General features: G+C 37.3%; 1 protein-coding gene across 2 annotated transcripts in view; it reads right to left on the reverse strand.

Moving 5' to 3' along the window:
* Window positions 1-3,590: 3,590 nt before the first annotated feature.
* Window positions 3,591-14,641, reverse strand: part of LOC127862136 (omega-amidase NIT2-like) — a 40,543-nt gene continuing 29,492 nt past the window's right edge. For both annotated transcript variants that reach the window (XM_052401129.1, XM_052401130.1), the window contains 7 exons: window positions 13,567-13,687; window positions 13,252-13,346; window positions 11,951-12,044; window positions 10,206-10,280; window positions 8,620-8,797; window positions 7,863-7,918; window positions 3,591-4,852 (listed from right to left, as the gene is read on the reverse strand). In XM_052401129.1, coding sequence (XP_052257089.1) covers window positions 4,752-4,852; window positions 7,863-7,918; window positions 8,620-8,797; window positions 10,206-10,280; window positions 11,951-12,044; window positions 13,252-13,346; window positions 13,567-13,687 — 720 coding nt within the window. In that variant the 3' untranslated portion in view covers window positions 3,591-4,751. The remainder of the gene's footprint in view (window positions 4,853-7,862; window positions 7,919-8,619; window positions 8,798-10,205; window positions 10,281-11,950; window positions 12,045-13,251; window positions 13,347-13,566; window positions 13,688-14,641) is intronic.

Below are 14,641 nucleotides of genomic sequence, written 5' to 3' on the forward strand. Positions count from 1 at the left end.
TAGGAATTCTCCTTGTCTATCAGTCTGTGCATGACACATACATGTATCCATACCTTCTAAATCCTACTATGTTAATCTATTCTCCTTTCTTCTAAATTCTACCATGTTAATGTATTGTCCTTGACCGATTTTCATGAAATGCGCCTCCAAAAATGTTAAAAGAATTGATGCTTAAGTCATGTGCCAGTCAAAGTGGGTCTCAAGGTCATAATGGAAGGTCAAAGTCTGAGCCTGTGTTATCCTGTTAGGTTCATAACTCTTTTACCCTTTTACCACTTGGATACGTATTTTGAAGCATTTGTAGTCCCTTAAAAAGTTAAATTTAATGAAAGACCTTTCTTACTAGATTAAAGTTTTAAAGGCTTCATTTCCAACCCTTAGATACTGATGAGCAGCAAACAGCATAAAACCTGAATAGACTGCGAGTTACTGGCAGGCTGTTCTGGTTTTATGCTGGTTGCAAAAGCCATTTTCACTTTGCTTCTTATGGGGAAAGGGTTAATGAACATCATCAATCTTAGAAAATACCGAGGTATTGTTTGTTCACTGAGATTCCTTGCACAAGGAAAAGGCATTTCAAGGTCAAAGAATTCATGTGTCTGCTCAATATCTCCACTGCCTTTTTAGCTCACCTGATTGCTCAGGTGAGCTTTTGTGACCAGTCTTTGTCCGTCTTCCGTCGGTCCGTCGTCCACATTTGGTTTGTAAACACTCTAGAGGCCACATTTCATGTCTGGTCTTCATGAAACTTGGTCAGAGGATTTGTCCCAATGATATCTCGATCAAGTTCGAAACCGGGTCATGCTTGGTCAAAAATTAGGTAACTAGGTCAACAAAAAAGAAAAACCTTGTAAACACTGTATAAGTCACTTTTTATGCCCAATCTTCATGTAACTTTGTAAAAATGTTTGCCTTAATGATATGTTGGTCGAGTTCAAAAGTAGTTCTGGTCCGTTGAAAAACATGGCCGCCAGTGGGCAGGGCAGTTTTCATTTGGCTATAGAGAAACCTTGTAAACACTCTTGAAGTCACAATTTTTGCCCAATCATCATGAAAGTTGGTCAAAACATTGGTTTTATTGATATCTCGGACGAGTTCAAAAATGGTCCAGATCGGTGAAAAAACATGGCCGCCAGTGGGCGGGGCATTTTTCTCTATATGTATATAGTGAAAACATGTGAACACTCTAGAAGTCACATTTTTGGCACAATTTTCATGAAAGTTGGTCAGAACATTTGTTTCCTTGATATGAGTGTTGAGTTTGAAAATGGTTCAGGTCAGTTGAATAACATGGCTGCCAGGGGGGGGGGGGCAGTTTTCCTTATTTGGCGATAGAGAAACCTTGTTAACACTCTAGAAGTCACAATTTTTGCCCAATCATCATGAAAGTTGGTCAAAACATTGGTTTTATTGATATCTCGGACGAGTTCGAAAATGGTCCAGATCGGTGAAAAAACATGGCCCCCAGTGGGCGGGGCATTTTTCTCGATATGTATATAGTGAAAGCATGTGAACACTCTAGAAGTCACATTTTTGGCCCAATTTTCATGAAATTTGGTCAGAACATTTGTTTCCTTGATACGAGAGTTGAGGTTGAAAATGATTCCGGTCAGTTGTAAAACATGGCTGCCGGGGGGGGGGGCAGTTTACCTTATTTGGCTAAAGAGAAACCTTGTAAACACTAGAAGTCACAATTTTTGCCCAATCATCATGAAAGTTGGTCAAATCATTGGTTTTATTGATATCTCGGACGTACGAGTTCGAAAATGGTCCAGATTGGTGAAAAAACATGGCTGCCAGTGGGCGGGACATGGACATTTTTCTCTATATGTATATAGTGAAAACATGTGAACATTCTAGAAGTCACATTTTTGGCCCAATTTTCATGAAATTTAGTCAGAACATTTGTTTTCTTGATATGAGAGTTGAGTTCGAAAATGGTTCCACTCAGTTGAATGACATGGCTGCCGGGGGAGGGGCAGTTTTCCTTATTTGGCTATAGAGAAACCTTGTAAACACTCTAGAAGTCACAATTTTTGCCCAATCATCATGAAAGGTGGTCAAAACATTGGTTTTATTGATATCTCGGACGAGTTCGAAAATGGTCCTGGTCGGTGAATACACATGGCCGCCAGTGGGCGGGGCTTTTGTGTCTATATGTATATAGTGAAAACATGTGAACACTAGAAGTCACATTTTTGGCCCAATTTTCATGAAATTTGGTCAGAACATTTGTTTCCTTGATATGAGAGTTGAGTTCGAAAATGGTTCCAGGCAGTTGAATAACATGGCTGCCGGGGGGGGGGGGGGTTGCAGTTTTCTTATATATAGATAGTAAAAAAAAAGCTTGTGAACACTCTAGAAATCACATTTTTTGCCCAATCATCATGAAACTTGGTACAAAGATTGGTTTTATATAATTAACATAATTAATGCCATAATTATTGCCCTTAAATTGTCCAAATTTTCATTATATTATACAAAATCCTCTAAAACACTAGAGGTCACAATTGTGTTTCAGATTTTATGAATCTTGGTCATAATATTTATTTTTGTAAGCAAAGTTTGATGGTTGGTAAGGGGAGGTCAACTCAAAATATAGGTCACCAGGTCAAATCTTACAAAAACAAAAACACTCCATATGCCAGAGTTTTGGTTCAATAATGATGAAACTTGACAAGGATGTTTGTCTGGACAATATCTAGATCAAGTTTGACGTTTGGTAAAGATTGAATTAACCGACTCCTCTCAGGTGAGCGAACTAGGGCCATCTTGGCCCTCTTGTTAAGGCTTTCATGATGCATGGATGAATTAATGTTTCGTGAGATGATGTGAAGAATGAGTCTGTCATCCCAGCTCAAGGTCCAACATGAAGATACATTGTTTGAGCCTTCTTTTTGTGTCGGGTCATATATCATTTCACCTTTATATGACTTCGTAGAAATTTGAAACATGTTAGTAATAAAGACATTGCATGAGAAAAAGACATGAGAGAATCACGTGTGTCTAGTTAAATTTCATACTTGCCCCTTTTTATGCCCCGGATCAAATGATCGAGGGTATATTGTTTTTGGCCTGTCTGTCTGTCATTGTATGTGTGTGTCCGTCCCAAAGCTTTAATCTTAGTCATAACTTTTGCAATATTGATGATAGCAACTTGATATTTGGCATGCATGTGCATCTCATGGAGCTGCACATTTTGAGTGGTGAAAGGTCAAGGTCAAATATATCTTATGGCTTCAAAGCGGCGTGGTAGGGGGCATTGTGTTTCACAATCTCAGCTCTAGTTGTGTCTGCTTCATATCTTCTATACAAATTGAAGAATTTTCATGAAAAGTTAATGTCATTGAGTTGAAGAATTTTCATGAAAAGTTAATGTCATTGAGATCTGAAGAATATGTGTAAATCAAATGGGTCATTCCTAATGGCTCATGGTCAGGGCCTTAACTTGAAGGTAAAATAGTTGACGCGCAGTTTTGAGTTGTCTTTTGGTCTGCCTTGTATAAATTTAGATTACTAGAACTCGGACTAGAAATTGTTGAGAGGGGAAATTAACTTGAGAGTGGCAGGTATGGAAAATTGGACAAAGCTTGTATGCTAAGCATTTATTGCAACTTTTTTTTTACATTAACAACTTTTTAATACAGTTATATACATTAACAATAAAAGGTAAAGCCTCTGCAACATAAACAATAAATTATCCTTATTCAACAATAAATGTTATAGGGGTCAACATAATAGAACCATTTATATTTCTATGTTTAAGGCATAAACACAGATCAACCATAGTTCTTTGTTTGTTCAGCTAATACAATTCAACCTTTAATATTTATATACATGTATTCGGTATACATCATTAAAACATTTATATTTGTATGATAAAGATGAATACACAGTTACATGTATTTCTATGAAATAGATATCGTTTCATAATTTGCAGTCACACACGTTTTATGTAGATATGTATCACAATATTGCATCTACAATGGTCTCGCAGTAGGATAACAAAAGCTGCACGTGGCACAAATTCACCAACTGTCTTTGGGTGGGCATTTACCAATGACAATGGATAACATAAACACAATACAACATGTAGACCAAACTGCACTTCATAATGTACTCTGTTCCACCTATGGCAGATTACAAGCCATCTAATTTAGACACAATATTTGCCTTGTACATGGCAAGTAATAAAACAAAGCTTAAAGTGTACAAAAAACTTTTAATAACAAATATTGAAAATACACTTGTATAACAGTTAACCATTCTGGTTCAAAAGTGAAGTGAACCATGTGACAAAGAGCAACTAAGGCCACAACACTTTGATAAACTGTTTTACGGACTTAGATAAAACAATATTGGAGCGAGCAAGCGTAATAAAAAAATTGTTGTAACTCAAATAATGGGAGGCCAGCCCAAAGTGTACAAAACATTGTACTATTGCGTTGAACATTTCTGCCAAACCCGTTCAATTCATACCGCTTCGTACTACCATTACAAATAAAAACAGAACTGATATATGACGTAAAATAAGTAGATTCAAATAAATCAAGAGAAGAGAAAAACAGCAACCCTTCTTTATAAAAAAATGGCGCAGAATAAATCCATTTTACGAATACTAGGTGAGGCAAATACTACTCCAAGCTTATCCGTTAATTGTGGCCTAAGTGTTAGGCTGCAACTGCTTTAATTACATATCAGAATTACAAGCAACCATGTTATGACAATAGGGAATTCTAAGTCCACTAAAGTTAAGTTTGCTCTTCTGTTAAGTCTCGCGTCTCAAAGAGGTCGTCTCTGCGCATGTGATCCACAGGCAGCCTCGTACGAGTGTCGGCAATGAGGTCCAGGTCTGAAATACAGTATGTTGTCAGTCAGTAAACAGGAACCATAGAAGCGCAAATTAAAAAACAATAGATCGCTCGCAGGGGCTTAGTGGGTATGACGTCCCCCTTGCGACCAGGAGGTCATTGGTTCGATCACCCTTTTTTCGGAGCGATCTTTAGATCTCCTCCAAAGATACAACGTAATGATTCTACCCGCGAAACTTACCAGATTATGCAGATAACGTTTCAATAATCCTAAGACTTTTGATACAATCGAGCTTAAAGATATAGGTTTAAGCTAACCTAGATGTGTGACAGACAGGTATGCCCACAATTTTGAAGCATTTACACACAGTCAATTAAATGAGATGTCTTGAGCGAATTTAGTGCCTCTTTAAATGGTTCTTATATCACTGGAATATTCGGATTCTCAACACAATATTGCCCTGTTTGCTCAATTCTCAACACAATATTGCCATGTATGGGCCCTATTATTGACCAGAATTCTCGACAATATTGCCATGTATGGTCACTATTATTGACCAGAATTCTCGAGAATATTGCCCTGTGTGCTCACTATTATTGACGAGAATTCTAGAGAATATTGCCCTGTGTGCTCACTATTATTAACCAGAATTCTCGAGAATATTGCCCTGTGTGCTCACTATTATTGACCAGAATTCTCGAGAATATTGCCCTGTGTGCTCACTATTATTGACCAGAATTCTCGACAATATTGCCCTGTGTGCTCACTATTATTGACCAAAATTCTCGACAATATTGCCATGTATGGTCACTATAATTGACCAGAATTCTCGAGAATTTTGCCATGGGTGCTCACTATTATTGACCTGAATTCTCGACAATATTGCCATGTATGGTCACTATTATTGACCAGAATTCTCGACAATATTGCCCTTTGTGCTCACTATTATTGACCAGAATTCTCGACAATATTGCCATGTATGGTCACTATTATTGACCAGAATTCTCGAGAATATTGCCCTGTATGCTCACTATTATTGACCAGAATTCTCGACAATATTGCCCTGTGTGCTCACTATTATTGACCAGATTTCTCGACAATATTGCCTTGTGTGCTCACTATTATTGACCAGAATTCTCAACAATATGACCCTGTTTGCTCACTATTATTGACCAGAGAACAATATTGCCCTGTATGCTCACTATTATTGGCCAGAATTCTCGACAATATTGCCCTGTATGCTCACTATTATTGGCCAGAATTCTCAATAATATTGCCCTGTATGCTCACTATTATTGACCAGAATTCTCAAACATATTGCCCTGTATGCTCACCATTACTGACCAGAATTCTCGACAAAATTGCCCCGTGTGCTAACTGTTATTGACAAGAATTATCGACAATATGTCCTGTGTGCTCACTATTATCGACCAGAATTCTCGACAATATTGCCCTGTATGCTCACTATTATTGGCCAGAATTCTCGACAATATTGCCCTGTATGCTCACTATTATTGGCCAGAATTCTCGACAATATTGTCCTGTATGCTCACTATTATTGGCCAGAATTCTCGACAATATTGCCCTGTATGCTCACTATTTTTGGCCAGAATTCTCGACAATAATGCCCTGTAAGCTCACTATTATTGACCAGAATTCTCGACAATATTGCCCTGTGTGCTCACTATTATTGGCCAGAATTCTCGACAATATTGCCCTGTATGCTCACTATTTTTGGCCAGAATTCTCGACAATATTGCCTTGTAAGCTCACTATTATTGACCAGAATTCTCGACACTATTACCCTGTGTGCTCACTATGGCCAGAATCTTGACTAGAAGTACAAGAACACAACAATATTTGAACATTGATATGTAGGCTTCAGTAAGACTTCCCTTGACATTTAAGCAAACGCACACTGCATCACTACACAGTACACACCCATCATTTGAGGAAAGAAGTAAGATTGCGTGATAAATGATAGTACAGTTATATTAACATCAAATGCATATAAGTATCCCGGTGGCTAAAGTTAAGAAAGCAAATGTTATCAAAATGGATTTTAATAAATATGACCGTAAAATATCATTTGTTTCTAACTAAAATCGCCCAAAAATAGGTTAGGTAGGTTGTCAAAAATGTGTTATGGTTACCGGTAACTTTTTAAAACATTTTCTAAGTTATTAAGAATCTGCATAAGCCATTAGCGAGGGGACATATTTCAAATCATTATTTAACATTCTTCCTTTATGTTGTTTAAGTAGATCTAAAGTGAATTAAGCGAATATGATTTAATGATGCAAATATTGATCACAAACTCAATAGTTATTTTAAAGAAATTAGCAAAAATGATCGAGAATTCAACCGAGAAATCAAAACGAAAGTTAAAGAGTGTGCACGATTTTGTCAAATGTTTATGAATTCAAACAAAATGTGTAAAAACTTATTATACATATATTTCAATATCAATAAAAATATATGTTAAGAAGAGCATATGTCGAAAAATGCGAAATACATGTAAGCCATATAATTTATTCTGAAATCGAAAATGTTTGTACAGTCGAATTCGCTAGCATGTATATCATGCATGTACGTTGTGAATCTAAATTTAAATTAACGGATCATTTTAATTTCCTGAAACGATATCTATTCATATGACACGCCAACACAAACTCCGATCCTTATTACAAGACGAACGCTTCGGTTATTGTAGGAAAATATGTACGAAATACCTTCGTCACAATCGGCTCTGGGCGTTAATTTGTCTTTGCTGCATTTTATAGGATTCGTCTTCAATGTATAATTTTTCTTGCCTATTTTGTGCTATTGTAACATGTTTTTATCAATATATTACAATTAAACACATATAACAATCGTGCATACTGTCTTTAACAATCGGCACACACAAATGCTGTGATTGGAGTTAGTGGAAACACATTTATTTCGCCTAACACCAGTTTTTACGCGAAAGAGTTCTTAACAACAGTACTGTATATGAACTAATGAGGTTGATACGGTCAATTAGAAAGCCATCTGCACAATGCCCGTACCAATATCAGCGTAAACGATATCCTCATCAGAACCAGTTTCTCCAATAATCCTTCCCCTGGAAAAGATAAGTAACGAATTGTGTGAAATACCTTGCTAAAATAAGCTAAGTCTATGCATATTTTGCTGTTTATGTATGACTACCGGGTATTATGAATATGGTCAGGTTGTAATGTATACTTTTAGGCTTACACCAAACATTAAAAGATCGTGGATAAATGAGTTAATCCGATATCAAGGCAACATCTCACCAGCATATTGATACACATGACGAGTTATGTTTGTGTTCGGTTAAATACACGCTCATATCATCAACGGAAAGTGAGTCAATACATATTTTCATAAGCGTCAAATGAAGTCAGTGCACTGTCGGCAACGGTCATTGATGACATATTGCGCATCATAGTTTGTTTTCTACTCACCAGAATTTCCAACGGTTGATAATTGCCAGATAAACATATTAAAATCGAACACTTGATATTTTCTTAAGCGGAACAGCTTATCATAAGTCGGCGACGTAACAGTGACATTATGCGCCGTGAGGCGGCTCATGACGTCTCTACTTATCATGGGTTGATAATGGTTCTATGACTGTACATGACGTACGGCGTTTCATTTCGTCACTATTTACAATGGGTCAGCGAAGTTGATATGGCCCTGCGTGACAGAAGGCGCCTTATAATGTCACCTCTCACGATGGGTCAGCAATGCCGCTTTAGAACCCGCTAACTTACGACGCATTCTTACACCATGACTTACCATGGGTCAGCCACAGCACTGTGCCCGTATGTGACGTAGGGTGCATCGTGGTTGCTGGCGGGCCCGACGTTGGCGACATATATCTGATTGTCGATGGCTCGAGCCCGCTGCAGCACCTGTAAGTGGTGGGGCCCAGTGGTGAGGCTGAACCCTCCCATGTACGTCATCAGGTCCACACCTGCAGTGGGCATATGGGGGAAGGGGGTAACATAAAGCCTTGTTTCAGGGAAACTGGGCTAAACGATTGTGCATTAAGGGGGGTTAATGTCAAAGTCGGCTAAACATGCATACGTTATCGAAGCAGACTATAAACCGCACCTTTAACCTTTTAAGTATCATCATAGATTAGCCAGGGCAGTCACTTTCCATCGAAATAGGATTTTCGATTAGAAGAGACTTCTTTTAACAAAAAATCCATAAAAGCGGTCATTGTCGTTCCTGATTACCGGTAGCATCTGCGGACTGCACAGACTAATCTTGGACGACACTTTTCGCCCTTGCTTTAAGCCCAGTTTTCCCAGAAAGCGGCTCAATTTATAGTAAACATCAGTCACCAACCATTGTTAATGTATTATTTTCTAGAATATTACTAATTTATTTTAACAATGATCAATGGCATCGTAGTAGTTAGACGATCTGGGGGTTCCTGTTTAGAATCCCATCCTGAGAGCGTTAACTTAACACCAAGTACGGACTATTTCTCTGAAATGGACTAGACAGTGTCTAAATATCTAAAGCATACAGCTTGCAAGCAATCAACTTAAAACAAATATGTTAAACAATTAATGATGTCCCGATCCTGTTTGAAGCCTACATATAATAAAATACAGTGCTTAGTTCATCCTTTATTATAAAGTCATTTATTAGATGATGTAATCATCAAAATGACCTTTTTAAATTTTTATTTGCATGTTACCGATTAACTTGCATTTGTAGTTCATTAATAAATAAATGAATACATATATAACAAGGGACAAAATTATCACAAAACCAGGTTTTCAATTTGAAAAAAAAGGTCTGATAAAGGGAGACAACTCAAACTGATCTGTTTGTTTCTAATTAACCCCTTTGTTTAAAAATAAATATATTTTTAGTCGTGTCGACCTTGACCTTGGAGATATTGACGTTATTCTTTTGTGCAACACACCGTCCAATGATGGTGAACAAATGTGCCAATTGATTTTAAAATCTCGAAATGAATGACATAGTTATGGCCCGGACAAGCTCATTTATGGCCATTTTTGACCTTTGAACTCAAAGTGTGACCTTGACCTTGGGATATCGGCGTAATTCTTTCGCGCGACACACCGTCTAATGATGGTGAACAAATGTTCCAAATGATTTTATTAAAATCTCACAATGAACGACAAAGTTATGGCCCGGACAAGCTTTTTCCGCCAGCCCGCCCGCCCGCCCGTCCGTCCGCCCGCCGACATTCGCAAATCTAATAACCAGTTTTTTCCTTTGGAAAACCTGGTTAATAAAAAGTTCCTTAAAAAAGAAGACTTTCAATACCTTACAAAGTAAAAACTTGTTAAGAATAGAATTAATCAATTCATTCAATATAAAAAATAACGTTGACCTACCTCGTTTCGCATACAGTCGGGCCAGCTCGGGATATCTAAGGTCGACGCAAACTCCGAACCCTGTGCGACAGAAGCCTACAACACGTGTTTTGTCCGTGCAATAGGAGTAACAGTCCAACATATGCGACGTTGTATGAAAACAAACTGTTAACACATGTCTCTAATAGATATCCTAATCTACATCTACGGTATACTCCCGAACAATCAATCACGATTATAATTGGGAGGTGCGTTGTCAGGGAAACCAGTGTTAGTCAGTTAAGAAAGTGCATCTAAAAGAGAAAGTAACTAAGATATATACAGTAAAGTAAAAAATATTCCAGAAGTGCATGGTTAGGTTAAAAGTAAAAACAGGGGCTATAACTTAGAATTTAACCTCCCATGAGTCTCGCTTTGAAGGAGACGAGATCGGGGCTTGATCTGACCAGGTATGGAAGACTGTTCCAATACCTTATAGTGCGGAGAAAGGAGTTCATGTGATATTGGGTGCGTGATTGTGGGATTACAAAGTTTAAGTTTATTGTAGGGGTAAGGTGACAGTGGTCCACGTTGGCCATCTGGTGGGGAGTTTTGTTCAGCATTATGAGGGAGTGGTCATGCGGCGGTGGGCAAGGGTATTCTAATGAAGGGTCTGTAACATATGGGTGTCACTACTGGTGTATGCAAAATCATTTATGACATACCGGGCTGCTGCTCGTTGGACCCCTTCTAATTTATCAGCTAAGTATTGTTGCCATACTTGGTAATGATATAAAGGCACTGTTAAAGGGGCCTTTTCACAGATTTTGGCATTTTTTTTAAATTATTCATTAAATGCTTTATATTGATAAATGTAAACATTGGATCATAAAAGCTCCAGTAAAAAATCAAGAAAAAAATTAAAAAAGGAAAAGAACATTGCCCGGAGCAGGTTTCGAACCAGTGACCCCTGGAGTCCTGCCAGAGTCCTGAAGTAAAAACGCTTTAGCCTACTGAGCTATTCCGCCGAGTACACATTCTTGACGTATTTTATACCTTATATAAGCAATCTTCGTAGTTTCACAAAATTTAACGACAAAAACAGAACTCTCCAAATTATTCAATCGTTTCGCGTTGCAACGCTTTATAATTTTTAGGTTTTAAAATCGTCAAAAGATGCATATAATGGCTATATTAGAGCATGGTTAATGTTCAGTATTACTGTTTCCTCACAAATATCATAACTAAAACGAAAACTTACGAATCTGAAACAACTTTTTTCAATTTTGTCAATTTACCAAAGCGTGAAAAGATCCCTTTAAGGTATGCACTGGACCAACACATTTAAATCGGTAAAATAATTATATTTTTAATCTATTAGATCTAACAGACAAACATAGCGATACTGCATGGCCCACTCCCCTGTTTGAGAGAGGGAATATTCAGATCCGTCTCCACTAAGGACAGCTATTTTTGACATGGCAAATTTACACTGTTTCACGGCCGTTATTCACGCGCGCCACCTCTTTTTTGAGATGCACCAATATTTGAGCCGATGCAACTTCCGAGGTGGCGCTCAGGCCCGGTTGTTTTGACATTTCAGGAAAAAAAATTACAGTTCGATTAGGTTTTATATGTTTTTTCAACATATTTCGCATTATTTTTAAAATCGGGCAATGTAGTGCATTTCAGTGATTATAAATGCATCCAAAGATTTACAGAAACATACAAGTACAACCCATTTGGAAACGCGAGGACCTTTATAAGTTCTCAACCCTGATGGTCACCTGTGTCCACAACAGTCAGTGATTTCCCGGGAACCATCATCTCCGACTCTGTAATCTTCATCCTTGGCCCAAGGTCAACGTCGAACAAGTGCAGCTGCCGCGAAATAGTTGGCATACTTAAAAGTGGTTTACTTAACGCATGTTTTATTTTTGCTGGGAAAATGGAATTGCGACCATGGATAGATCATAAGATCTAACGACTTATATGGCCCTTGATCGTTTACCAGTGTTATCTTTTTGAAAACATTTGAAAAGGTTAATTTTTTTTATAAGGTTTGCATGACCGGGGCTTTTGACTAAGATACGTCATCTGAACAAAAAATAAGTACATAACGAGAGGCTCTATAGTTTCAAATAATAAAATGTGCACAATCCGGTTGTAAAACAAAACTTTATTTAAAAAAAATGTGAACCCCCTGGGCATTATATAAACAAATTAAGTAGAAGAACATTTTAAAAAGACAAACCGACTACCACAGCTCAATGCTTTGTTTAAGATAATAACTTGTTAATAGTTTTTGTAAGTGAAGTGTATATAAATTTAGGCAACTACGGTATAGTTTTCACTCAGGGTACATGGTTTAAACAAACTTAATATAAGACCACACTCTGATCGAACATCTTAAAAATTAAACGTCTTTGACTTTTGGTTTCAAATAAGATTTTCAAACTTATTTACTACTTGGGTTTATGGGTATTTTTAAATCACGTGACCCCTGGTTGCGGCCCGTTTTTAACGCTGGATACGATGTTAATTAATGTGCAGGGTCCACAAGATAAATGAAAATGCTAAATACCAAAAACCTAGGCTCTAAGCATTACAGTTTGAAAAAAGATTGTTGAATCACTTCATAAATTGGAAAACAAGTTACTCCTGCGGCGGTAGCAGTTTTGCCAAATGGGAAAGACTAATACTATGTAGGGGGAACCACGATACGATTTTACAAGCCAAATACCAAAACAATTATTATTAGCGTTTATAAGGACATGTCAATTAAATATTTACACACGAAACACGAAAGATGATCTCCAAAATTCAACATGTCCACTAGTGAGTTAAAAAATGTCCAAATATATCAATTAAATAAATAATGTGAAAAACATCGAAACAATGCGTTTTCGTTTAAAAGTATATAATACTTTTTTTAAACACTAAAACCGATTTGTTTTCCTTTTCGCCCAGCATTTTAACGCAAAACAAATTTAAGACTTCCAATGTTTGTGTTTTGCTTATGTTCGAGCTCATTGCTTACAAACTTATTCAAAGCATGTATCGCAAAGAGGTCCACACATGTGTATACCTTCCTGAACATCCCCACGAGGTCGCCACGTGGGTTGAATATCTGACACGTGTTGTACAGCATTTCTGAGTCCGGAATGGCTTCCGGAAATGTACCTGGGAAACCAATCGGCATCATTTTTTAACTTCTATTTTTTTTTATAAAAAAAATAATTGAGCTGTGCATCTTTTCGACTGACAAACATTGAATTGGTATCTTTAATTAGACCCATGGGAATTCCATTCGACTCTTTTTTAACTTTCGTGCTTTTAATTGACACTTTTCTTTTAATTGCCGAACATACATACATTTGAACCCCCTACGTTTTATACATACCACCGAACAAGAACACGCGATTATCACGTGCAGCTTGAGACAGCATTCGGTTGGTTGGACCGTCAAGTTGCTCCTTGTTCTCGATGAAGTATTTTGGGTCACACCAACAAGTGAAGAATTCCTAGAAAACACAATTATTCATCAATAAAAATTGAAAAGCGTAAATAACGTGTGGCAATCAACAAATACATATTGAGAAAATAATTATGCATGGAGTGTTTTATTCAGAAATAGCTTTCGCTTTATTGTTGTTTTTAAAATCGGTCAATATAACAATTTTTATTTCAAGTCAACGCCACATTCTGATCAGATAATCCGCTAAAGTGACCTTTTTTCTTTTACCGATGAACCAACTATTAATGCAAATTAAAACGCACCTAAAACATGACCAAACTACTTTTTTTGTTTACAAATTTTCAAATGACGTTATACAGAGGGGGGGGGGGGGGAATCGCGCTACACACTAGATGGCGAAGTCCATGCCGAGACAAGTATTTTTCGCCGGTTTTTATCATTTATTACTTGTATTCATTGTTAAAATACCATTCTTTCCAGCCATATCGACAAGACAGTGATAAGCGTTCATATCGTATTAATATTCGCTTTATATCTCGACTTTACTCGCTGCAAAATTTGGCGCACCAAAGGGGTCGAAACTTTAACTTCTGCTGCAGCAGAAAAAAAAATCCTACTCCAGCAGCATCTAGATGCTGGTCTAGCAGGAATTTATTGCTACAGCAGAAAAAATCCTGCTCGACCAGCATTTATTTTTAGATTATGGCAACAGCCAATCAGAACTCTTGTTATATTTGCCATTTGCTGCGAAAAAAGTTTGTTTCGAAAAAATGGTTGCCGCCATGATGATGCCTTTTTTCACATCTTCTGCAAGTTTATGAAAAATTAAATTTTTAAATCGACACGCGGTAGATGCTTTATATTTCGGCTGCAAACTAGTCGATTAAAAAGTTGTTGCCATTCGATAAATAAGCAATTCGATCTTTAATGTTTAACGGCTGTTAAAACTTTTGCGGAAATTACGACGATGACTGATAAGAATAGGTGCGCAAGTGTAGGT

Source organism: Dreissena polymorpha, chromosome 16, assembly GCF_020536995.1.
Source record: "Dreissena polymorpha isolate Duluth1 chromosome 16, UMN_Dpol_1.0, whole genome shotgun sequence".
Taxonomy (NCBI): Eukaryota; Metazoa; Mollusca; class Bivalvia; order Myida; family Dreissenidae; genus Dreissena; species Dreissena polymorpha.